At 36.9% G+C, this 26,679-nt stretch overlaps 1 protein-coding gene across 1 annotated transcript in view; it reads left to right on the top strand.

The window, feature by feature from the left end:
- Nucleotides 1-26,679, top strand: part of LOC103271836 (metabotropic glutamate receptor 8) — a gene marked incomplete at its 5' end in the record, with an annotated part of 190,757 nt that overhangs the window by 68,041 nt on the left and 96,037 nt on the right. The window contains one exon of the mRNA XM_008069330.1: nucleotides 17,700-18,635. Coding sequence (XP_008067521.1) covers nucleotides 17,700-18,635 — 936 coding nt within the window. The remainder of the gene's footprint in view (nucleotides 1-17,699; nucleotides 18,636-26,679) is intronic.

A 26,679-nucleotide genomic window follows, 5' to 3' on the forward strand; every position in this document is an offset into this window, starting at 1 on the left:
GAGACCCGCCTGGGCAGCGAGACCTCATCTCTACAATAAATCAAAAAATCAGTTGGGCGTGGTAGCACAGGCAACTCGGAAGGCTGAGGCGGAAGGATTGCCGGAGCCCAGCAGGTTGAGGCTGCAGTTGCCGGTAGCGTCCACTGCACCCCAGTCTGGGCGACAGAGTGAGACTCCAACTCAAAATAAAAAAATCTCCTGCTGGAAGGACAGAAGCCAGTCTGATAGTATTCTTGACTCAAGTAGGGAGAAAGGGCTGGGAAATTCAAAACTCAGTATGCAAATTTTTACTTGGTACACTTGGTTTCATTATGGTATCCAATTTCAGCTATGCCAGGTGTCTTGCATCCAAGAGACCCCTTACTTTGCCTTGCAGGTAGAGTACCATTCGGAGTTCTTTTTAAATAAAACACGCTAAATTGATGGTCTCCTTTGGAATGAAATGTCTGGAACAATCCTAGCTGAAGACAATGTTTCACTGTAATGATTACAAGGTAAAAAGAATCACTAGGGTATAGCATTCTGAAACTATGAAACAAATGTTTGCCTTATTCTAAGGTGTCCTGTGGAAACCAATCCTTTAAAAAAATTAATACCAAGTTATTTTGCTTCTTCTTTCTGAATCTGTTTTAGACTTACCCCTTCTCTTCCATTCTCAGTAAACTGACACTCTTGACTTGACTCATTCTTCTCCTGCCCCTGTCTAGGGCCTCTCCTGTGTAGACCATGCTCCCTTCACCTAGACTATTATTTTAAATATCTTATGTATGCCCACTCCACCATCTCCTGTCTCCTCTCTTCCTCTTCTGGATCTTCCTAATACAATCAGTTTTCAAAAATAAATTGTCTACTATGTGACATGCACTGCTCTGGAAGTATTGTAGAAAGGCAACACAATGTGATTCAGGGGCCCTCGTCTTGAACTAGAATACAATTATGAACATATTAGCACAAACATATCAATGGCTTATAATTTTAAAAGATCACTCCACAGTATCCAAATTAGAATTATGATTAATTTAAGATTAAGAAAAGATTATTCCACTTTAATACTTTTGCAGCAAATAGCACACACTTTCTGGATATTTGCATATTCACTAGGTTGGGACAAAGCTTATCATAAAGTTACTGTGTCCCATTTACCAAAAATATTAGAGGTCTGACTTCCTGCACTCTTCCCTTAAACCATCCATTCCATCACATGTATGTTGACATCCACACTCAAGATGCCACTATTCTTGAGCTCAGAGTCAAGAGGAGAACACACTCTCCTGCATGGCTTTCTCTGCATAGAACTGAGGTGAAAGATGGGGCACCTCATGTGGCAATTACAAGGAACTAGCATTAAGAACTGAGATTGTGGAAAAAAAAAAAAAACAAGAAATAGTTCATCTGGATGAAATCTAGAGAGTTTGGCTTTTTGCTTGTTGCTGCTGACATAATTTTTAGACAGATACCTAACTGATATTTAATTATGGAGAGAGTGAGTATCTTTGTTTCCAGTACTCCTCTCAGTCCTAAATTAAAGTATATGCATCGTTTCTACCTACTACATTTTCTGTTTACAAAACATTTTCAGAACATTAACTTGTTAGATCTTTCCAATCCCTGTGAAGTATGCGTCAGAGGTTTAGTCTCTTCAAAATTAGCTTCTTTGAAGTTATGGGTGAAATAATCTAGACTGCACAATTTTAGGAAACAGTAAGTTTAGTACTTCTATCTACCTACTGCCTAAAACCAGGCTTACTCAAAACACTAAATAAAGAGTAGTTATAAATTTGTGTCACAAACAAGTTTGCCACACATTTCTATTTATTAAGCAGTTTATATATTTATCCATCATCAAGTTCCTACTGAATCTTAGGTCTGAATATGAGTGATAAGGATAAAAATATCTGGTCTTGAGATTAATGTATTTATATCCCTAATCTGGTAGGGAAATAAACACATCAATGGAAAATCACCATATAATTCCAAAAAGTTATAGTTTTAATAAATGTCCTGGAGGCTGCTAAAACACAGAGGGGGAACATGTCTACCAGCATAAGGTAAAATAGACCAGAGAAGCCTTCACAGACAAGCTCAATTTTATCTCTTGAAGGTAATCAGGGACTCTAAATTTTCTCATAAAATTTATCTGTCTCTGATCATCACTATCACTTCCTCATTCCTGAAATTAACTATTTGACTTCTTAGTACTTGGACTGGATTCTTCTCTAATTTCTATTTGATTATTTTTTTCATTCTTCACTGATCTTCCTGAGTCTGCCCTTAAATTTTACTTTTTCCAGGGCTCCTTTAGTGCAATCTTCCCTTCATAGTTTCCAAACCTTCTGTGGGTGAGATTTATCTTATAAATATGCGTGACCTCAATTGCCTTGCATATAACTGTGCCTTTGAAATCTTTACCTCCAGGCAAATCTGACTCATAAACCAATGAACCAAGTCATGATCTGTCTTTCAAAACCAATCGTTCCCTTGTATGCCCTTTTCCAGTGAAGGATACACCACTTGCTCATTTTTTTTTCTTCTTCATTTATTCAAAAAATATTTATTGATGCCTACTAGGTCTTAGCTATATTAGGCTCTGGAATGCAACAGTGGAAAATGAGACCTAACCTCTATTTTCCTGAGGAAAATAAACTTTAAATTAATGCTTAGCAAACTATGATTCATTACTTACATATATGTCAGAATCACTAGAGGAAAAGGGAATTCTTTTTAAAATGCCACTATAGGGTCCCTTCTTAGACCTATTGAGTTATAATCTCTAAGAATGAGGAATATGCATTTTTAGTAAACATGGAATTAGTGATTCTTGGGACTATAACCTAAAATTTTAAAATCGCTTTTTAAAATGAAAATAAAACCTAACAAGTACATATTTACATGCTATAAAAGTACCTTGGAAAATACTACAAGGACTAAGGAGGATTGAGAAATAATTATCACCATCAGTTAGCCAGGGACAAGATCACACTTGGGAATGGAGATTGGTGATTGATTGGATGAGAAGATGGAAGTAAGTGAAATGCTAAGGAGGAATGTTAAATCAGGAAACAGGATGCCATCTTTTGGTTCATGTTTTGCCCTCATGTCACCTGATCTGTTGGTTTAATATATCTCACATCTATCCTATCATATTCATCACTCTGACATAGTTCACAGGCTCTTGTTTGCTTGGAGTTATGGCAGTGTTCTTGATTCTTATCCTTGTTTCTGTACCACCTTCCACCCTGATCTGTCACCATAGTAATCTCTCATATGTTCTTAAAATCCTTTAGTCACTCCTCCTTACTTTGAGATTAAATTTTGAAAATATGGTGTTGCTTACAAAACCCTTTGTGATATGCCACTGGCTAGCTCTTGAATTCAGCACACTACATTCTAATCATGCCAGATCACATACAGAGATTATGGCACACGTTTGCTCATAGGATGCATCCTATCTAAAATGCATTTCTCTACCTTTTCCCATCTCCTTTTGTATCTTTCAAATCAGTCTCACATACCTTGAGAAACCTCATTTTCACCCTGTGCCTGTGTTAAAGTGCCCAGCTCTGTGTTTTCCTAGCATCTTTTGCATGACTCTTTAACATCACTTATAATTTTATCATCATCACTGGTTAACTGTCTTTTTGTCCCATGGACTGTGATTTATGAGGGAAGAAACTATCTTATTCCTCTCTGTATGTGCAGCCCTGAGTGCAAAGCCATGTTTATCAGCTGATAAATAAATTACCTTATGACTATACCTTATTAAAAAAAAAAAGCCTACCCTTTTGAGTTTGTATTGGTTTTCTAAGGCTGTGTCATCACAAAACAACATAAACTATGAGGCTTAAATGAGAGAAAATTATTTTATCATAACTCTGGAGGCCAAAAATCCAAGATCAAGATGTTGGCATATTTTTTTCCTAAGGTCTCTATCCTTGACTTATAGATTGCTTTCTTTGTGTCTTCATATGGTACTTCCCTCTATACATGTCTGTGTCCTAATTTCCTTTTCTTATAAAGACACCGATCATATTGAATAATGGCCTACCCTAATGACTTCATTTTACCTTGATTACCCCTTTAAAAACCTTGTCTCCAAATAGTCACATTCTGAGGCACTGAGAAATTGGACTTCCACGTATGAATTTGGGGGAGACACAGTTCACTCCATTACAGAATTCTTTAGCATTACTGAAGTTTTTAGATTAGAGTTATAATCACAAGTTGCTCTTGGTTCTAAGAGTGTTCCTCTTAGGCATCCTAGACCCTGAAAACCAGTGTCTTATAAATCTGATGATCCCTGAAGAAGCAGATGATAGACTCATCACTTTTTCCCCATGGCCACTGCCACTCCTCAAATTCTTGTCATCACTATCTTTCATCTGAATTTCTGCAACAGCCTCCATGTGATTGTCTTCTCTCTAATGTGAGGCTCTTTAGTCTTCTTTCTGCCCTATAGTTCAGAGATTCTTCCCAAAACGCAAGATTCATCATTCATTTTCTGGTTATAACACTATAGAACAGAGGTCCCCTGCCCCCTATTGGGAACCAGGTTACACAGCAGGAGGTAAGTGGTGGGAGAGCCTGCAAAGCTTCATCTATATTTACAGCTCCCCATTGCTCACATTACCACCTGAGCTCCAGTTCCTATTAGATCAGTGTTGGCATTAGAGTTTCATAGGATCATGAACCCTATTGTGAACTGCACACATGAGGGAAGTAATTGCATGCTCCTTATGAGAATCTAATGCCTGATGATATGAGGTGGAACTGAAGCAGTAATGCTAGTGCTGGGGAACAACTGCAAATACACTAGCAGTAAGATTGGACTGCATGGAGACCATAATAAATCAGTTGCTTGCAGACTCATATCAAAACCCTATCAGTAAGTGACAAGTGAGTTGACATACTTTAATTATACAGTTACATCTGATGGCAGACATAAAGTCAGAATCTGACATTAGTTTAGTCTGCACATAGCTCACCCATTATTTTATTTACCACTTCCGTCTGCACCTCTTTTTTTAAATGGTGAGTTGTATAATTGTTTCATTATATACTACAGTGTAATAATAATAATAGAAATAAAGTGCACAATAAATATTATGCACTTAAATCACCTCCCTGCCCCAGTTGGTAGAAAAAGTGTCTTCCACAAAACCAGTCCCTGATGAGAAAAAGGTTGGGGACCATTGCTATAAAATATCTCCACTACCTTCAAGATGGCATCCAAACACTTCTCAATGATTTGTAAGACCCTACATAATTTAATCTGTGTTCTCTTTCCCTGCTTATCTCTTGCTACTCCACCCACTGCCTTTATCTACACTTCTGCCTTTAGTTTATCCTAATTTGTCAAGGATTCTTGACAATATGTCTTAGTAACATTTTTTTTTTGCCTGCTGCATTCTTGAGATCCTCTTTCATGTTTTGTCTTCTTTACATCATCCAGACTGCTGTTTGTACATCCATAACCTTTGTCTTGGTGGTCCTGCTGTGTCCTCCTCTCTTCTCTGGCAAAGCCTCATAATGAGCTATGATTGGCCTTCCCACCTACACTGTGTCTGGAGGGCATAAACCATGTCTTGGCCACCTTGAAATCCCACACTGGATCTTGGTGCCTTGAACAAAATGAGCAGAAAATAGGTTTCTTTTCTGTACAGCAATAAAGTACTGCATATTAAACTGCCTGAAAATATCAACTCAGATAGTCTCCATATTTTTAAAATAACAGTTTTACTGAGATAATTTGTATGCCATACCATTCTCTCTTTTAAGGTACATTATTCAGTGGTTTTTATTGTATTCAATGTTGTATATTGGGGTACAGACAAGGTGTGACCCATCAGGTCAGACTGTGAGAGTCTCTGCAAAAGCAAGTGTCCATAAAGACTCTCTGCATGAGTAGGCGTATGCTGGTGGGAGAGTGAAAGTCCGTCTGAGGGGACACTCAGGTTCATGCACCCTGGGCCCCTCTGAAGGTGAGAGCAAGCCCCCACCACCCTGAGATTCAAGACAGGAATGCACAAAATTATCTGCTGTTCATGGGACTCTCCTGAGAAGAGTGCCAAATCCATCTGATTCTCATTGCCTGGCTCCTGACCCACACCATCACCTGTTGTAGCAAATCATTTGGAGCCCTAGATCTGATCAGTGGAGAGAGAAGATAAGGGAGATCTGGAGAGGAGCCCCATGCCCAGTGAAGAAATACTAACCACAGCCATTTTCTCTGTCCCAAGACCAGGCAGAGACCTGCGTTGCCCTGCCCAGTTTCACCCAGCCTCCAACTTGGGACCTAAGGTAATCTAATCAAACTGGGAGAGACAGAAACTCTCCCCCATGCTGGATCAGACACAAACAGGTCAGATCTGAGTGGCAGACTTCAGAGGCAGCAATTCAGATGAGTCCAGATCTGATCCACCCTCCTTCCACAGTAGTCCTGGTGCATCTGACCCAAACTGTGAGCAACCCTGAGGCAGAAAGAGAGACAGAGACCATCCTGGAACAAACATTCTATGAAATTATTCAAGAAAATTTCCCTTGTCTCATCAGTGATGTGACCATTCAAGCATAAGAGATTCAGAGAACCTCTGCAAGACAACAAATGCAAAGACCAACTCCTAGACACATAATAATTCACCTAAACAAAGTAGGTATAAAAGAAAAAGCCTTAAAAGCAGCAAGAGAAAAAGGTCAGACTACCTACCAGGAAAGACCAGTCAGAATAGCAGCAGACTTATCTACAGAACACTTCAGGCTAGGAGAGCATGGAGCCCAATTGTCAAAGTTCTCAAAGATAAACCATTTCAACCAAGAATAACCTACCCAGTTAAGCTAAGCTAAGCTTAAGTTAAGCTAAGGGAAAATTAAAATCTTTCCCAGACATTCAATTCCTAAGAACTTCTGCTGCCTATAGACCCTCTCTACAAGAAACACTTAAGAAAGTTTTAAACACAGAAGAAAGGGGAAAAAAAGAATGAAAATGGTCTTTACAAGAGTGTGGGAAAAGGTTGAAAACACACATGAATCAACCCAAAAATCAAAAAAAGACAACAAACAAACAGGAACGACAACAACTCTATAAGAACCTCATGACAGGGATAAACTCTCACATTTCAATAATTAGCCTGAAAGTGAATGGACTAAATGCACCACTGCAAAGACATAGAATGACAAAATGGATAAAATATCATGAAGCAACGATATATTGTCTCCAAGAGACTCATCTCACCAGAAAGGACACTTACAGACTCAAAGTAAGAGGATTAGAAGAAAAATTTCAGGCAAACAGAACACAAAAGAAAGCAGGTGTTGCAACCTTAATATCAGACAATATATCCTTTAAGCTATCAAAAATTTAAAAAGATACAGAAGATCATTACATAATGATAAAAGGTTCAATCAACCAACAAGAAAAATGCATCCTAAACATATATGCACCCAAAATAGGAGCACCAGCTTTCATAAAGCAGCTTCTAAAAACTTAAAAAAGATATTGATGCTAACACTATCATAGCTGGGGAATTTAATACCCCACTCACAACCCTAGACAGATCACCAAGACAAAAAATCAACAAGGAGATCTGGGACCTCAGTGTGACTCTTGACCAAATGGACTTAATTGTTACCTACAGAACACTCCACCCAATGACCACAGAATATACATTCTACTCATCACCACATGGAACATACTGTAAGATCAACCACATCTTTGGCCATAAATCAAGCATAAATAATTTCATAAGATGGAAATTTTGCCTTGCACCTTTGCACACCACAGTGGAATAAAAATAACTATCAACACCAACAAAGTTTCCCAAAACTCACAAAACATGGATACTAAACAGCAAGATGCTAAGCAACTCCTGGGTCAACATGGAAATCAAAACAGAGATTAATAGATACCTGGAAACAGGCTGGGCTCGGTGGCTCAGCCTGTAATCCCAGTACTTTGGGAGTCTGAGACAAGTGGATTGCCTGAACCTGCGGGTTCAAAACCTGCCCGGGCAACTTGGTGAGACCTATTCACTACAAGAAATAAAAAATTAGCCAGGCATGGTAGCATGTACCTATAGTTCCAGCTATTTGGAAGGCTGAGGTGGAAGGACCACTGGAGCCCAGCAAGTCGAGGCTGCACTGGCTGGGAGCATGCCAATGCACTCCAGTCTGGGCGATGGAGTGAAACTCCAACTCAAATAAATGAATAAATAAATAAATAATACCTGGAAACAAATGAAAATGAAGAAATATTTTACCAAAACCTCTGGGATGCCATGAAAGTAGTAATAAGAGGGGAATTCATATCTCTACAAACACACATGAAGAAAATGGAAAGATAACAAGTAAAAAGCCTAACAAGTCACCTAAGGAAGCTGGAAAAGCAAGACCACCAAAACCCTAACTTCAGAAAAATCCAGATCACCAAAATAAAAGCCCAAATCCAGGACATAAAGACAAAAAAAATCAATGAATCAAAAAACTGGTTCTTTGAAAGGATAAACAAGATTGATGTTCTCCTAGCTAGACTGACCAAGAAAAAGACAGAAAAAGCCAAATAAACACAATCAGAAACACAAAAGATAAAGTCACAACTGACCCTGAAGAAATACAAAAGTTTATCAGAGACTACTATACACACTTGTATGGAAACAAATTTGAAAACCTGAAGGAAATGGAGGACTTTCTGACATCAAACAACCTCCCCAGGTTGAAACAAGAGGCAAACGAGACTCTAAATAGACCAACAACAATCCAGGAAATTGACTATGTCATACAAAACCTACCTATAAAAAAAAAAAAAAAAGACCTGGACCAGATGTCTTTCCAGCAGAATTCTACAAAATGTACAAGGAGGAACTGTTACCAATCCTATTGAAAATATTCCAGGCGACTGGAAAGATGGAACTCTCCCCATCTCTCCCCATTTTATGAAGCTAACATCACATTGATACCCAAGCCAGGTAAAGATCCAGCAAAGAAAGAGAACTGCAGGCCAAATCCTTGATGAACATAAATGCTAAAATTCTCAACAAGATCCTAGCAAACCAGATTGAACAACACATCTTGAAAATAATCCACCACGACCAAGTAGACTTCATTCCTGGGATGCAAGGCTGATTCGACAATCATAAGACCATAACCGTAATTAAATACATCAACAGATGTAAAAACAAAAACCATATGATTATGTCATTAGATGCAGAAAAAGTTTTTGATAAAATCCAGCACCCCTTCATGATAAAAACCCTCGAACATCTAGGTATAGATGGAATATACCTCAAAATAGTAAGAGCCATCTATGAGAAACCCATAACCAACATACTACTAAACATACAGAAATTGGAACCATTTCCCCTGAAAACTGGAACAAGACAAGAATGCCCACTCTCACCCATCCTGTTCAACATAGTTTAAGAAATCCTAGCTAGCAATCAGAAGAGAGAAGACAATCGGGGATATCCAAATAGGAAAAGAGGAAGTCAAGTTATCCTTCTTTGCAGATGACATGATTCTATACCTCAAAAACCCAAGAGAATCTGTCAAAAACCTCCTTGCACTGATAAAGGACTATTCAAAGTCTCAGAGTATAAAATAAATGTGCAAAAGACTATTGCATTTCCATACACAAATAATAAATAAACAGATACACAAGTAAAAAGCACAGTTATATTCACAATAGCTACACACAAAAAATGAAACACCTTGGCATCTTCCTAATCAGAGACATGAAAGACCTTTACAATGAAAATTATAAAACACTGCTCAAAGAAATTAAAGATGACACAAATAAGTGGAAAAATATTCCATGCTCATGAACTAGAAGAATCAACATTGTTAAGATGTGAATTCTACCTAAGGCTATCTACAGATTTAATGCAATACCCTGCAAATTACCAGCAACATTCTTCTCAGACCTAGAAACAACAATACAGGAATTCATATGGAAACATAAATGACAATGAATAAACAAAAAAATCCTCAGCAAAACAAACAAACAAAAAAAACCAAAGCAGGAGGTATCACACTCCCAGATTTTAAACTTTATTATAATGCTATAATAATCCAAACAACCTGGTATTGGTATAAGAACAGGCATATAGACCAATGAAATAGAATTGAGATTCCAGAAGCAAAACCTCAATTTCTCAACCAACTCATCTTCAACAAAGCCTCCACCACTAACCACTAGGGAGAGGAGAACCTATTCAGTAAATTGTGCTGGGAAAACTGGCTGACCACATGCAGAAGATTGAAACAGGACCCATAACTATCCTCATACACAAAAATCAACACTAAATGGATCACAGGCCTAAATGTAAAACCTCAAACTATAAGAACCTTAGAAAATGCAAGAGGCACTCTTATGGAAATTGGAACTGGCAACCAATTCCTGATCAAAACCCCAAGTGTCCATGCCATAAGAGATAATGTAAACAAGTGGGACTTCATCAAAATGACAAGCTTCTGCAAAGCCAAAGAAACCATCAAGAGAGCAGGAAGACAGCCCACAGACTGGGAAAAGTATTTTCCAACTCTATGACTGACAAAGGCCTAACATCTAGGATCTACAAGGAATTCAAACGTGCTGAAAAGAAAAAGACAAACAGCCCCGTTACAAAGTGGGTAAAAGATATGAATAGACAGTTCTCAAAAGAAGACATAGGAGCAGCCAAAAGATACATGAAAAAATGTTTAGCCTCACTAGTCATCCAAGAAATGCAAATTAAAACTACACTGAGATACCACCTGACTCCAGTCAGAATGACCATCATCAATAACTCAAAAAATAACAGACGCTGGAGAGGACATGGCAAAAAGGGAACACCTTCTACACTGTTAGTGGGAGTGTAAACTAGTACAACCTCTGTGGAAAACAGTGTGGCGATTCCTAAAAGATCTAAAAATCGACCTTCCATATGACCCCACCATCCCCCTACTGGGCATATACCCAGAAGAACTCAGTCACTCTATAAAAAAGATACCTGCACATGTGTGTTTATTGCAGCATTATTCACAATAGCAAGAACATGGAACGAACCATGCTGCCCATCAAATTAGAAACAGATAAAAAAAAATTGTGTTACATATACCCAGTGAAATATTATGCAGCCATAAAGAACAAAATCATGAACTTTGCAGCAACCTGGATGGACTTAGAGTCTATAATACTGAGTGATCTTTTGCAGAAACAAAAAACTGAGTATCACATGTTCTCACTCATAAGTGAACCTTGAGCAACTGTCATAATACTATAAGAAAAGGATTGAGAGTAGTGGGAAACTGTGGGGTGGGGGGGCTGGGGAAGTAGGATTGACAGTAATGGGAATCTACTTGGAGAAGGGGGGGGCACACCTCATCAACAAGGGTACCTGAACAACGAATATTTGTATACTTAACCCTGAATTGTACCCCACAATTTTAAAATAAAATATTTAAAAGTTTTAAAAAATGTTGTATATCTATCACCAATATCTAACTTTAGATAATTTTCATCATCATTCAAAAATCCCACTCTCTGGAGTAGTCATTCTCAACTTCCTTCTTGCTCTCCAGTCCCTGGTAGGTACCACTCTGTGGATTTGTCTCTTCTGGAAATTTCATATAAAATGAAATCATGCAATATGTAGTCTTTTGTGAATGGCTTCTTTCACTTAAGATGTTTTCAAGCTCTTTTTTGTTGTTGTTGTGAAATGCTACTTTATTTTTTTTTATTGCTGGGTAATGTTTCATTGTATGGATATACTATATTTGTTTATCAGTTAATTAATATTTGCTTATTTCTGAGTTTTTTGTGTATTACAAATAATATTACTATGAACTTTTATGTGCATATTTTTGTGGAAACATATATTTTCAATTATCTTGGATACATACCTAGGAGTGGAACTGGTATGTCATGTGACAATTCTATATTTAACTTTCTAAGGAATTGCCTCACTTTTTCCCAATGCTCCTATACCAGTTTATATTGCCACCAGCAGTGCAAAGGATTCTATTTTTCTCCACATCTTCATCAATGTTTGCTATTGTCTTTATTTTTTATTATAACCATCCTCAAGTGTGCTGTGGCTTTTATTTCAGTTTCTGTGATAGCTAATAATGTTGGGTATTTTTTCATGTACTATTTGTCATTTGTATGTCTTCTTTGGGGAAATGTTTATTCCACTCATTAGCTCGTCTTAAATGGGATTATTTGTCTTTTAATTACTGAATTCTAATGGTTTTTAAAAATTATTAAATACATAGAGATGGGATCATACTATGTTGCCCAAGCTGGTCTCAACTTCTTGGGATCAACCTATCCTCCTGCCTCAGCCTCCCGAAGTGCTGGGATTATAGGTGTAAGCCACCATACTCAGCCAAATTCTTACAGTTTCTTAAAAACATATCCTGGATACAAGTTCTTTAACAGATATGTTATTTGAAAATATTTTTGCCCATCCTGTGGTTTGTCTTTTCATAATCTTGATAGTCTTGTCTTTTCATAATCTTGAAGCATATACGTATTTAATATTGATAAAGTTCAATTTTTTTTCTTCTTTTTGCTTCTGCTTTTGATGTCATTTCTAAAAAGACACTACCTAACCCAAGGTTACAAAGAGTTTCTCCTGTTTTCTTCTAAGAACTTTTCTGTTTTAGCTATTACAGTAAATGTTTGATCCATTTTGAGTAAGATTTTGAATATGGTATGAGGTAAACGTCATTATTTTGCATACAGATTCCAGTTATTTTGGCACCATATTTGAAAAGACTGTTCTTTCTTCATTGAATTGTCTTAGTAGCCTTGTCAAAAATTAATTAAACATTCATGTTATGGTTTACTTCTAGACTCTCAATTCTATGCCATCAGTTTATCTATCTTTATGCCAGTATTTTGCTATCTTAATTACCACATCTTTTACCAAAAGTTTTAAAATCCAGAAGTGTGATTTTAATAGAGATTGTGTTGAATCTGTATGCAGATAAGTTTAGAGAATGTTGCTATCTTTGTAATATTTAATCTTCTGATCCATGGGCATAGGATTTTTTCATTTATTTAGACTTTTTGTTCATTTTTTTTAGTGGTGTGTGGTTTTTACCGAACAATCTTATGCTTCTTTTGCTGAGTTATTCCTGAGGATTTGATTTCATGATGCTATTGTAACTATAATCATTCTTTTAAATTTAATTTTAAATTGTCTTCAAAATAGAAGAATCTTTGTACTTTTAAAAGTTATGTAGATATGACATAAAACCAGGTCTTGAATCTGGGAATCATCTCAAGACTATCAGATTTTTAGAGGACACTGAACCTACTACCACTTTGATGAAGAAGGAAACATTGTATTCATTGTGGCCATTTACAGCTGTGCATGACCCAAAGGACATGTGTAAACATTAAGAAAGATACACCCACCCATGATCCCACACACATAATGTATTTTGTATTACATTATCATATTAACTGTGCAATATGTACTCATTCATGGTGAGTCTATGATATGCAAAATATGATACTACATTTTGAAATTTTACATACCTATGTGGATTGAGTATACTTGTTAAGTCCACTGATTACATGAAATATGAGTGAAGGTTTAAAAATAATCTTGTGTCACTACAAATATTTTTAAAGGCAATCTTCTATTCTATCAGTCAGATAAGAAGTTGAGTTTTGAATACTGAGAGTCAAGCTAGTCACAAAAATAATTATTAATACTATGCTGATAGAGCAAGGTGAAAAGAGTTAAGATTGGTAGGACTAGATATAAATTATATGTATTATATTTAAAATTTTCCACATACTATATATGGTACTCATATACAGTACACATTCACTCACATTAATGAAGATGCTACTTAATTTCTTTGAAAAACACTATAATAGAGGTATATTAAGTGAGACTTTTGTCATAAGTGATGGAAAGTATTGATTATAATAAGGCTTTTAATTGTGCAACATTCTTGTGATCCCTTTTTCCAGAAATTACTAAAACTAAACAGAATAAAATTATTCTATAAAAGTAATGTTCTTTTTAAAGAGTAAATGAAACATTACTCTTGGTTGACTGTTCTGGAAACTTTTGGTTCTGTGACTGTTGGTGTACTTGTCTGCAGCAGTAACAGAATTTGACTGTAAAAACCAGGTGATGGCTTACATTTTCTGAAATGTACTGGATTGAAACCAACAGAAGGAATCACTGTTGGTAAACATTATAAAGACAGGAATGGGCTATTCTTTTTATTCCTGGAAGACCTATTTACATGACTATCATCCATTTGTTAGAGTATGCATTTTAGACAGAAAACATCTTAATATCGGAATAATATCATGGATAATGAAGACAATTTAAAAAAAAATACATGGATAAAGCTTCTCTGTATACTTATTATGAAAGAAAATACGATGTGTTAATATAGTTATACAAAGTTGAATGATCTTTGTTTATGCTTTGTGACATAGTTGTAGAAATTAGGCAATTAAATTTGCTTTCAAGTAGTATTATTTTAAATACTCTATTAGCAACTATGTAAAAAGTTGTTAGTCTCAAATATTAATGTATTTGTAAGATCTTTTTTTTTGCATTTGTTATTTGTCCTTCCTTGTGAATATTGGTTGGTTTTTGAACTTTAATTATCACATCAATCCACATTATCATTTAACATAAATAGGTTCCTTGATGAAAACCAAATTATGTATATTTACGTCTATATTGAACACATTAAATAAAGCATACTTTATCTTCATTATAATAGTATCACACATTTTGCTTAAATGTGTGTTTTTGTTTTTTTTTACTTGAAGAAAATTCACAACTCTTAAATAAACTGTGGCATTTTCCATATTCTTTCAACTTTATTTTTCATTTATAAAAAACATGTTGCCATTGGTTTGATACATATAAAACTTATCAAGGAAAATTTCATACTTAGCTTATAATGATAAATACTTATCCTATGTAATCAGACTTACTATAGGTATGTTTCTTTTTTAAAAAATGTCTTATTTCCTTCTGAAAAATAAAGCATATTAAGAATTAAAGCATTATACATGTGGTTAGAGAAATTTAACTTTAAGTTTTCTTGAAGTTTAGTATGTCTAATTTTTTGTTGTTGTTGCTGCTTTTCTTTTTTTGGGCAGCAGCATTATAAATCTATAGAGGTTTCCAACAAAATGCAATTTTGGCTTTACAATAATTAGCCTTGAAACATAACCGTCAAAAATGTGTTTTATTATCTTATAAGAGCCCATTAGGGTATAGAATCAATACTTTAGCCACACAGTGGGGCATTTCATTTTTTCTCAATATTTTTAAAAGAAACCACTATGTGATTCCAACTTAATTATTTTTACATTTCTTACTTCAATCCTATAAGTAAATAAAATAATTTCTTTAAGTCATTAAAGTCTATCACAAATTAACAGGGTTATCTAGACTACATTTCCTCTGTGGTGAGCCGACAGCACAGATCTAATAGTCTTAATTGCCCATATGAAACACAAAGTAGATTCTGCTTTCTCAAGGGAGGATGTGTGAAATTAAAGAACACACGAAGTCTCTACTCCACCTTGGGGAGATTAGACAGGTTTCTGCAAGAATTGAGTGGGAGACTGTTGTTCTCTGCCCTTAGCCATTCACCCCATATTCAAGAAAGGAAAACATTCTTAAGTAATTTTTCATGGGAACAATCTCAGTCACCTGGTTTCCAAAGGGGTACCAACCTTAAGAGTGATCAAGGAATATTGCTAAAACTGTACACTTTGGGGCATTTTTTTTTTTTTTTTACATCTGTGGTAACTCTCCTGGTGTGTTTTCTCAATCGACTACTACACAGAAATCAGAATGATGATTCTGATGATTCAAATGATATGTCAGTCACTGTCCACACCAGTGAACAGATAACTCTTATCATAGAACTTAACTTTTATAGTAGGTTCTTTCCATAAGTGGCCTCCTATCATCCATATTTTTTCTTTTTGTCCTATTAGTCACAGAGTAGATAAGTTTTCTATTGCTGCAGAACAAATAACTCCTAAACTTAGCACCTTAAAACAATAAGCATTTATTATCTCATATACTTTGTGTAGATCAAAAATTCAGGAGTGCTTAACTGGGTTGTCTAGCCTCAAGGTCCCTCGTGGTATGATAGTCCTGGGCCAGGCAATGACTTTCTAGGCGGCTCCCTCACATGCCTGGCAAGTTTGTGCTGGTTGTGGGCAGGAGGCCTCCATTCCTTACCACAGCGCTGTTGAGAGTTTTCAGGACACTTCAGTGCTTCCACTGGAATGTCCACTGAACCAAGAAGAAAGGTAGAAGCCAAAATGTCTTTTATGACTTGGCCTAAGGAATCACATACTATCATTTCTGGAGTGTACTATCATTTAGATAGATCAAAATACATATTAATAATGGGAGTAGACTTCATTAGTGCATGAATTTTAGGAAGTGAAGCTTTTTATTGAGGGGGGGCATTGTGGACCACAGAGTAGAGTCATTCTTTTGAGGTGTTAGTAAAGCTAGTCTTGGGAAAGTAAGATTGTTTTCTTTTTTCTAAAGCATTTCTTGGTCTCCCTTTTCTGTGCCTCTTTGAGTAACCCTCTATTTCCAAATCTCATTGCTTTCAACTGGCCCCTTATTCATCAAGGGTCTGCTAGGGTGCCTTTCTCATCCTTTCTTCTGCATGAATTGAAAACATATTTACTGAGGGCAAATGGTGTGTCAGTCACTGTTCACACCAGTGAACAAGTCACTCCTTTCATAGAACTTACCTTTTATACTAGCTTCTTTTTGTAAGTGGTCTCCTATCATCCATAATTTTTCATTTTGTTCTATTAGTGTGCTGCTAAAAGTATTGTATATCTAATAAGGAAAACAAATAAACTCAAGGTAAGAGACCAAGGATTGGCACCATCCTCCTCCAAAACCATTTTTATTTCCATAGAGGTATTCTGTGATTTAACCCAAAATGATAAGGTAGAACTTTAAGGCCCTGAAGCAAATACTAAGCAACGTAGGGAAACTCTCATTTGAACCAATTTCACTGCTTTAAGTCACCACAGGACTACTTTCGTTCAGTGAAAAACATTACCATCAAGTTTATCATTCAGTTTGGTGTTTTTTACGACATGGAAATGGAAGACTGAAAAAAAAAAGTGTTTCAAGCTGAAACAGGGCAAAACACATTAATACAGTTATCTCCATAAACACATGAGGAGAGTCAGAGATTAAAGTAACTCATTTTGCCATTTCCTTTCAAAATTGACACAGTGTGACTTGAATTTCCCCAAATATGGTAGAAAGACATGGATCATCTTTTACATATGTTTATATCCTAATCCAGCCTTTCAGGGATTCTGGCATTTATATCTGTGATTAGCTCTAAAACATCTTTCTATGGGGCTTTTTATTTTATTTTCCTTTCTCTTTTTTAGTTTTAAAACTGTTTGGACCAATAAGTCTCTCTCCAAATGTCAGATTGATCAGAATCAAAGAGGTAAATAGAAACTAATGACAATCAAGTTGATGATGTGAATGATTTATTGGACCCAATCACTTAATGCTTTCATAAAGTCAATATCAGGGAAAGAAACTGGGCTCTTATTATGGTAAACTGTATTTGTACTGTCAGCTTTCAGTGATTTATTACAAACCAGTGGCTAGGATTAGGATATTATAAATGGGGGAAAAAATGGAAGGCTCATTAATTTTTTATGCCCACAGGTGGAAGACATGCAGTGGGGTAACAGAGAACACACTCACCCGGCATCTGTCTGCAGCCTTCCCTGCAAGCCAGGGGAGAGGAAGAAAACAGTGAAAGGGGTCCCTTGCTGCTGGCACTGTGAACGCTGTGAAGGTTACAACTACCAGGTGGATGAGCTCTCCTGTGAACTTTGCCCTCTGGATCAGAGACCAAACATCAACCGCACAGGCTGCCAGCTTATCCCCATCATCAAATTGGAGTGGCATTCTCCCTGGGCCGTGGTGCCTGTGTTCATTGCAATACTGGGAATCATCGCCACCACCTTTGTGATCGTGACCTTTGTCCGCTATAATGACACACCCATCGTGAGGGCTTCGGGACGCGAACTTAGTTACGTGCTTCTGACAGGGATTTTTCTCTGTTATTCAATCACCTTTCTAATGATTGCAGCACCAGATACGATCATATGCTCCTTCCGACGGATCTTCCTGGGACTTGGCATGTGTTTCAGCTATGCAGCCCTTCTGACCAAAACAAACCGTATCCATCGAATATTTGAGCAGGGGAAGAAATCCGTCACGGCGCCCAAGTTTATTAGTCCGGCATCCCAGCTGGTGATCACCTTTAGCCTCATCTCCATCCAGCTCCTTGGAGTGTTTGTCTGGTTTGTTGTGGACCCCCCCCACATCATCATTGACTATGGAGAGCAGCGGACACTAGACCCAGAGAACGCCAGGGGAGTGCTCAAGTGTGACATTTCTGATCTCTCACTCATTTGTTCTCTTGGATATAGTATCCTCTTGATGGTCACTTGTACTGTTTATGCCATTAAAACGAGAGGTGTCCCGGAGACTTTCAACGAAGCCAAACCTATTGGATTTACTATGTATACCACCTGCATCATTTGGTTAGCTTTCATTCCCATCTTTTTTGGTACAGCCCAGTCAGCAGAAAAGGTAAGTGGCAGGAAATGCACTTGACAACTGTTTTTTTTCCCCTGGATTTAACTTCTTCTTTTCGGATGCTTTTCCTCCTTTCCTTTGGTTCATTTATATTCTCTCAAGATGCTTCAGTCTGTGCTATTCTTATTTAGAAAATATATATATATATATATCCCTCAAGGTCACATTGCTTTGAATATGTGTTGACGAAGGCTGATTTTCCATGAAAAAAGCTTTAATGTGTCCTCCTCAGCAAGGTTGAAGATTGACAGAGCTCACATCCCTTTCTAGTTCTCTCTGCCCAGCCCTGTTATCTACTAACATCACTGTTCCTTTCCAAATGTTAATTAAAAGGAAGGAAGAAAGGGCAGGCATGGTTCACAGGGGTGAACTGTCCCAGAGATACGCCACTGCATGACAAATGTCTCTTTTTCTGTCCTAATGCAACTCTGAGAAAAAGTCATTCCTTGATAATTATGATGATTTTAGTCATGGAAGCAGAGTTTTTAGTCATGCAGTTACACACACACACACACACACACACACACACACACACACACACACACACACACAAATGGTTTTGTTACCTCTGAGCCACATATTCTCAGTCCACATTCTTGCTACTTTTTCCTATTGGAAGATGATGATGAGGACAAAGAAGGTAGCCAAGGGCAATTATATAAAGCAATTTATAATTTTTAGAAATTGAAGATCGATTAATCTCCCAAAGTAATTTCCTTTCCTATTATTATTATTATTATTATTATTATTTAGTTGGAGTCTCACTCTGTTGCCCAGTCTGGAGTGCAGTGGCATGCTTGCAGCCACTGCAACCTTGACCTGCTGGATTCAGGTGATCCTTCCTCCTTAGCCTTCCAAGTAGCTGGAACCCCAGGCACATGCTACCATGGCTGGCTAATTTTTTGATTCATCTTAGAGCACAATCTCGCCAAGTTGCCCAGGATGGTCTCCAAGCCCCGAGCTCAGGCATTCCTCTCACCTCGACCTCCCAAAGTGCTGGGATTATAGGCTTGAGCCACTATACCCATCCTCTTTTGTTATCCATCTCCCATTAATCTTGTCCACATAAAGAACAACTGTATATAAAAGGGAGTATTTGCTGAGCTGAATGTTTTTAGTTTTGTGTCTAGTAAAGCAGTGACCCAAGTTTTACCCTGAATTCCAAGGTTTGGGTAGTGGGATTGAGGTGAACTAGCTGTAAGAACACAGGCAAATGCTACCTTTTGTAATAATTACCCTGCAGCCCTGAAGTTCATGTGTGAAAGTTCTTCTCTCAGAGTGAGGGCCTAAAAGATGATTACATCCTTCACCATAAGAAGTGAGAACATCAAGTATCCTGGGGGCAATCATATTCCCTAGGCTGTAACATTCTATGGAAGTTCTGCATGACTTAAACTGTTAACAGATTCTGAGAAAATGTCCTCAACAAGGGGAGGGGAAGCTCATTAGTATGAGCATGCCTCCCTTCCTTGATCAATGTGGCCTTCAACTACTTCTGGACAAAAATGTACTTCAACAGACTTGCTGTTGATTAGAGTAAACTTGTTACTGTATTAAATAGGTTTCTTAAGATGATTTTAAAAAATTTTTCTCTCAGAACAATAGCACTGCAGAGTTGTAGCTGCCCCCTGAGGAGCAGTGATGGAGACAATAAGAATTTCAGGGTGAAAGGAATATAAGAATATGCCAGAGTGGAGGTTGCCCTGTGATGCTGGGTCTGTGGGAGCTAGTTGTACATCCCTTTGAAAACCTGGAAGTCACCATGGTACCTGCATAATGAACTTTTGTATACCTAAGCCTGAATTGTACCCCACATATTTAAAATTAAACATTAAAAAAAAAAAAGAATTAAGAAGAGTCATATCTAACATAGCCCAGATCACACACTAGTATCCTGTAGGTTGAAAGGAACTCCCAGGCATAGTTCATTAGAATGGCACATCATTTAGTTTCTCTTGAAAGACGATGGGAATTTTTCCAAGTGTGGTGGCTCACACCTGTAATCCCAGCACTTTGGGAGGTCAAGGCCAGAGGATTGCTGGAGTTCAAGACCAGCCTGGGCAGCATAATGAGACCTAGTCTCTACAAAAAAATTAAAAACAAAAACAACAACAAGAACAACAAAAAAAGAAACCTGTTATGTTGTATATTTTCATGGGTCTGGATCTATCCATGCCTACAGAGACATAACTGAGTGTGACAAGCTAAATTCCTTTTTCTTTTGTACCTTTCGGGAATAAGAGTAAGTCTGTATCACAATACTGTAATACAAATTATAAAATGTTAATTGAAATTTATTCTAATATCTATTCTAATAATATATTATATAATTGACTATGGAAAAGACAGAAGAAATCATTACAAAGCACAAACTCTAGGAATTTTGAGAACATTGTAGAGTCCTCAAACGATTTAGTCAGTCATGGGGTTGTTACATTTAAATCAGCTCTGCATCAAGAACTACCTAAATAGCTAAGATTTGGCTACTGAGGCACTCAATGTGATAAAATTACGTGTTATCCTAAATCTTCATCTTAAAATGTATTACCTGCCATTCTCTGTCCAAGTATATTTTATTATTTAAAACAATACATAAAATTGTGGGACTGTTTAGTTTTTCACATTCCTAAAATTACTGGCATGGATATTAAAAATGAATGAAACTTTATATCTCTACAAGAAGGCCTTCAATAAGTTTTTGGAGGATCAAGGAGCTGGTCAGTCCTCCATTTTCAACTTAAATGCTCAGTCAATTAGCCCCACATTACCAACTTGAAGCATTTACAACAGCTAGGCGGCACACACATCCATTAATTCAGCAGAATCTTATTGAGCATTGTGTCAGGCATTGTGCTAATTATTGAGCCCATGTCAGTTTGCTTCCCTGAGCCTTCCTTGTACGGCTCATCTGGCTCCAAGCCCATGCCTTTCTGACGCCTGCCAGCACCAGCAAGGTGCCAGGCTCAAGGACAGAAGAGGATAGTGAAGGGTCAGATCCGAGATGAGAAAGCAGAGAACTATGCCTCCTGTAACTATACATGTAGTGACACAGTTTATAGGATGAAGAAGAGCAGAATTTCTTCCAGTATGCATTTATGATTCCCTCTTAGAATAACCTCTGTAGCAGAGAACTCATCCTACTGTGCGGGTCTCTCTGAGATGACAAGAAGTAGGAATAAAAAGTAAAATTAGTTGAATAATTTGGACAGACATTTTGGAAAATATTTGGGTGAAAACAAGTTACAAAGGGAGACAGAGCAGAGTCATGGAGATAGACAGCTTTCTGAAGTATATTTTCACTCAATGATACAGCACCATTTGACTTCTCTACTTTACATTTTTTTTCAGTTTTTGAAATTAAGATGAATCATTTTCCAAGTAGATTTTAATAACATCATTTGTGCCTACTATAAAATTTTACTAGATCATGGTATAAATGCACCTTTTGTTTCCCCACAAAAAAGTTGTGTGAAAAAAGGGTGGACACACTGAGGCATGGCCATACCCTAACACAAGCTTGCATAATTGCACTGTAATGACAAAAAATTCAAATATAATTAACTTAATAGTCAGGAAGAGAATCCTTAGGGATGTTTAGGAGCTGTAAAGATGGCAGGAATCTCTTAAATACATATTTTAATTGGGCTCATAAAATCAAGATAATCAGACAAGGGTTATGACACTGCCATGATCCCAGGAGCATGGGGCTTCAGCCAGAGCATCAGATGGAAACAAAACACCCTCAAAGTGGAAAGATGATAACACTCAAAAATGACAAAACAAACAACAAACACACCACACACAATAAATCCCAAACTAGTTTTTCTTCCTTTACCTTCCAGATGCATAGTGCATCTATCTAGGAGCTCAAGTCAGAAACCTGGGGTCACCTTAGACTCCTCTCACTATTCACTCCCACCACTTTATTTCCTCCTCTCACTTTTTTTTTTTTGAATCGGAGTCTCACTATGTCAACCAGGCTGGAATGCAGGGGCACGATCATAGCAACTGCAGCCTTGACCTATGGGGCTCAGGCAATCTTTTCCTCTCAGCTTCCTGAGTAGCTGGGACTACAGGCTTATGCTACCACACATAGCTAATTTTTGGATTTATTGTAGAGTTGACGACTTGCCAAGTTGCCCAAGTTGGTCTCGAATCCCTGGGCTCAGGTAATCCTCCCACCTCTGCCTCCCAAAGTGCTGGATTACAGGTATGAGTCCCCATGTCCAGCTCTCCTCTTACTTTTAGAAGTCATTTTTTATAAATTTGTGAATGGCAAGCAGGTCTGTCTGATGTATATCTGAATAAATATGTCTCTTAAGATGGAGCCTTTCATATAGTACATTCTCAATAAATGCCTATTAAATGAGCAAATGGATTGCCTTGCACAATAGTAATATAACATCATAATATAAAGATTTATTTGTGATTTGAAGTAGACTATGGCATCAAGGAATTATTTGCATCTTATTGTGATCGCCATTAACAACAACTTTTTTTTCTGGAAAAAAATAGATTCTCATTTAATGATGAACCATATACATTTCTTTCTAAAACTGTGTCACTATCACTTGTTCTAAAATTGGGCTACTAGTATTTAGGGAGAACAGTGGGAAAACAATATTATAGTTGTCCTTTGTTCCATCTAAAATTTGCGAAGCAAAGAAGAGTTGATGTGTCTCTTGGGATATTTTTGCCATGTCAGCCCTCCCTCTTTCTTTTACTGTATGTACCTCTCGTAGAAACAGAAGACTACAGGGGTAAAGAAGAGTGTAGGGGTGCAGAGCTGGAGCAGTGGAGTAAGGAAGAGCGTGTGAGGACTCGGGTTTAAATCTTGAATCTGAACTTGGATGGATTTAGAGTCTATCATCCTCAGTGATCTATCACAGAAACAAAGAATTGAGTACCACATGTTCTCACTCATAAGTAGACCCTGAACAGTTACCATAATAAAAAAGAGATTGGCAGTAGTGGGATACTACCAGGGGAAGGTGGGGGCACATAACAACAATAAGGGTAACTGATCTCAAACCAGCCAAGGTGGGGACTAAAAGGAGGCCCAAACTGTACCTGTACAATGACCACTTATCCTGATTTGTACCCCTCATCTTTAAAATTAAAAAAAAATTAAATCTTGGATCTGCTAAACTAACTGAGAAATCACAGGCAAAAGATTAGTAATATGTGGATAGTAATATGTTCCCTCTGGAGAATGCAAATTTGAATATAAAACAATATAAAGCAATCACCTGCTGTCTACACCGAGCCCTATTCTCAAACTAGAGCAGAATTGAGTTCATGTATTCTGGGAAAAAGCAGGAAGACGATTGATTTTAAAAAAAGAAACAAAACTTCTTTTGTTCCTTTTTAAAGTGGTTTTTTTTTTTGTGCTAGGAAATACCTCATGATAGTTTTGCTGAAAGTTATGTGATGTGAGTTATTAAAAGTGTTTAGTACATAATAAGCAGTGAATACATGTTGGCTATTATTACCATTAGGCTATTACCCATGAAGGCAAGGACCTTATTTGGTTTTGCTCAGTGCTTAGCATATTCCTGAGTCTGAAATAGGTTCCTAAAAAAAACATTTGTTTAATGACTGAATATACTTAAATGAATTGAGTGGGAGGATGTGATTTTATTTATCCAGATAATTGTCTCAATTTCCTCAGCCACTTAGACCATGTCTGTGCAGTCCCCTGACTAAAACTGAAAGTGGTTTCTCAAACATAGGCTTGCCTGAGAATGTAGAGTCTACAGATTAAAGTTGTTAAAGAGGGCTATGAGGGAGAAATAAATCTGTATGATTCAGAGAAGAAAGGAGAGAGTTGTTCCTGAAACAACTTGTAACTGCCTTCAAATATTTAGCAGGAAGCACTGAAGGAAAGCAAAGTATCATCAGAAAGCAGTTGCTGAAATCTTTACATTATAATTTCAGATGTGGATAACTCTCATAAAAGTTGTGAGAGGTAGTTCTGAGATCAGTAATAAAATTCCTGCTCTAAGAAATAGTACAGATGAGAAAAGAACAGCCTAAAAAATCCTGTGATATATCTTGTCAATATAACTTGGACAATAATGGAAGACATTTGCAGACTAGATCAAACCAGGGGAAATTTTACAGCTATATCTTGTTTTCCAACATTCAACCACTTCATTAGAGAGGAGAGAAGTGGAAATGATTATCATATTCACTTTGTGTGTTTGTAACTGTTGTATATAACTATATTGGGCTTCCTGTTGGTAAACAGTATACCATTTTTTTTTCCTCTTCAGCTTATAGATATTTGAAGTGAATTCCTTTGAAGGGCTCAGTGTTTTCCCAAGTTATAGAACTATTTAATGTATTGTGTTGGATTGTTCCTAGACAAGATAAATTATACTAGATTGTTGCAATCAACTCTGGAAGGGGAAAATACATTTTAAAAACAACTGAAAAGGAAAGCATTTATATGGCCTTATTTATGCACTTAGTTCAAATGATGTGCTTGTGAAGATTTAGAAGAAAAAATGAGGAGGAATTCTAGGGCCCATGCAGACAAGGCTGTCAGGCTTTCCTAGGGAATGTTGCCTTATTCAATTTTTTGTTTTTGTTTTTCTGGTTGTACTAGATATTATTGTTGCAGAAAATTACTGACTTTAATTTTAGGACAATTCTTTTGGAGTACACCACCTTGTTTGATTTTTTTTTTTTTAAACTTAAGAGTAATTAACACTTGAAGCAACCAGTCGCAGAGTATTTACTAGCCAATAATCTTCTTTGCCATCACAAAAAACATTTGCTTAGGGAATCTTTTTCAATTTTCTATCCTACATTTTGGGGCTCTGAGGAAGCTGTGGGACACAGGATTACTTAATTTAAGCATTTAGGGGGTTGGTGAAATTGTGATAATTTTACATTCATCTTGTTTTTCATTGAAATTGAGTTTACAAAGGGTTTGAGTTTTCTATGCTTAAATGGCAACAATTACTAAACTGGACCATTAGATAGTCAACCTGCAAACTTATGATAGAGCTAACACATCTCATCAAAATGGGTTCACTTTCTTAACGTGCTTGAAAAGTTCTAGGAGACTAGATTTGATTAAGACTAAAGGGTGAATATTTTCAGAGTCATAGTGCTCATGGCGTTATGTCAAAATACTAAGGGTATATCATATATAGAGACTTAATCTTTTCTATATAGATAGAACCTAATGACACCCCAGACTGTTGATAGTATAGAATGTAGTGACTAAAGTACTTATTGTTACTTTTTAATGCATTTTCCATGATCCAGTAGATGCTTATAGCTCATGGAACACAACAGTGTGCCAGGAAAAGCAGATTGCAAGCAAACAGTTCCTTTTGTCTGTAACCATATATATATGGTTACATATATATATACACATATATACATATATATGGAGAAGTTTAAAAGAAAAATCTAAATGTAGTATCAAATGGGTTAGTACCACCCATCTTAAAGTGTAGAAGAAATATTTAACCAAGCATTAATATAAATTCCAGGCTATCTAAAACAAATTCTAACAGATTTGAGTCATTAAATGAAATATATAAAAAAGAAGCTTAATTTGGTTTCTGGTTCAAGGTAATAGCTGACACAACGATATATATATACCATATGTCCTTCCCTCTAAGATAACAATGAAATGAAAAATGACTATAAAAATGGAAGAAAGAAAGAAAGAAAAGGGAAAAGGTGGAAGAGAGAGAGAGAGTGAAAGAGGTATGCCATTATATTGTTAGCTCCAACATTTGATAAAACACTTTGAGAAAATCTGAGAAAATAAAAGTCATTTGGGGCTGAAAAATTAAAAGATGGAAAGCAAAACCTGAGAGGCATAAGTGATTCTTAGTATGGGAGTCTCAAATAATTTCCAAACTAAAAGTCAATAAAAAGGCCAGCAGCAGTCATTACAGTGACCACCGGGGAAATATTTAAAGGACTGCATTTCAGAAGGACTGGCCCACTTGGGCCCCTCACTTCCCCCTTCTGCTCCAACTTTAATGTGGGGAAAGTACAGGTTGAAATGAAC

Source organism: Carlito syrichta, unplaced genomic scaffold, assembly GCF_000164805.1.
Source record: "Carlito syrichta isolate Samal-C Ts95f unplaced genomic scaffold, Tarsius_syrichta-2.0.1 Scaffold311938, whole genome shotgun sequence".
In the NCBI taxonomy this organism is placed as follows: domain Eukaryota; kingdom Metazoa; phylum Chordata; class Mammalia; order Primates; family Tarsiidae; genus Carlito; species Carlito syrichta.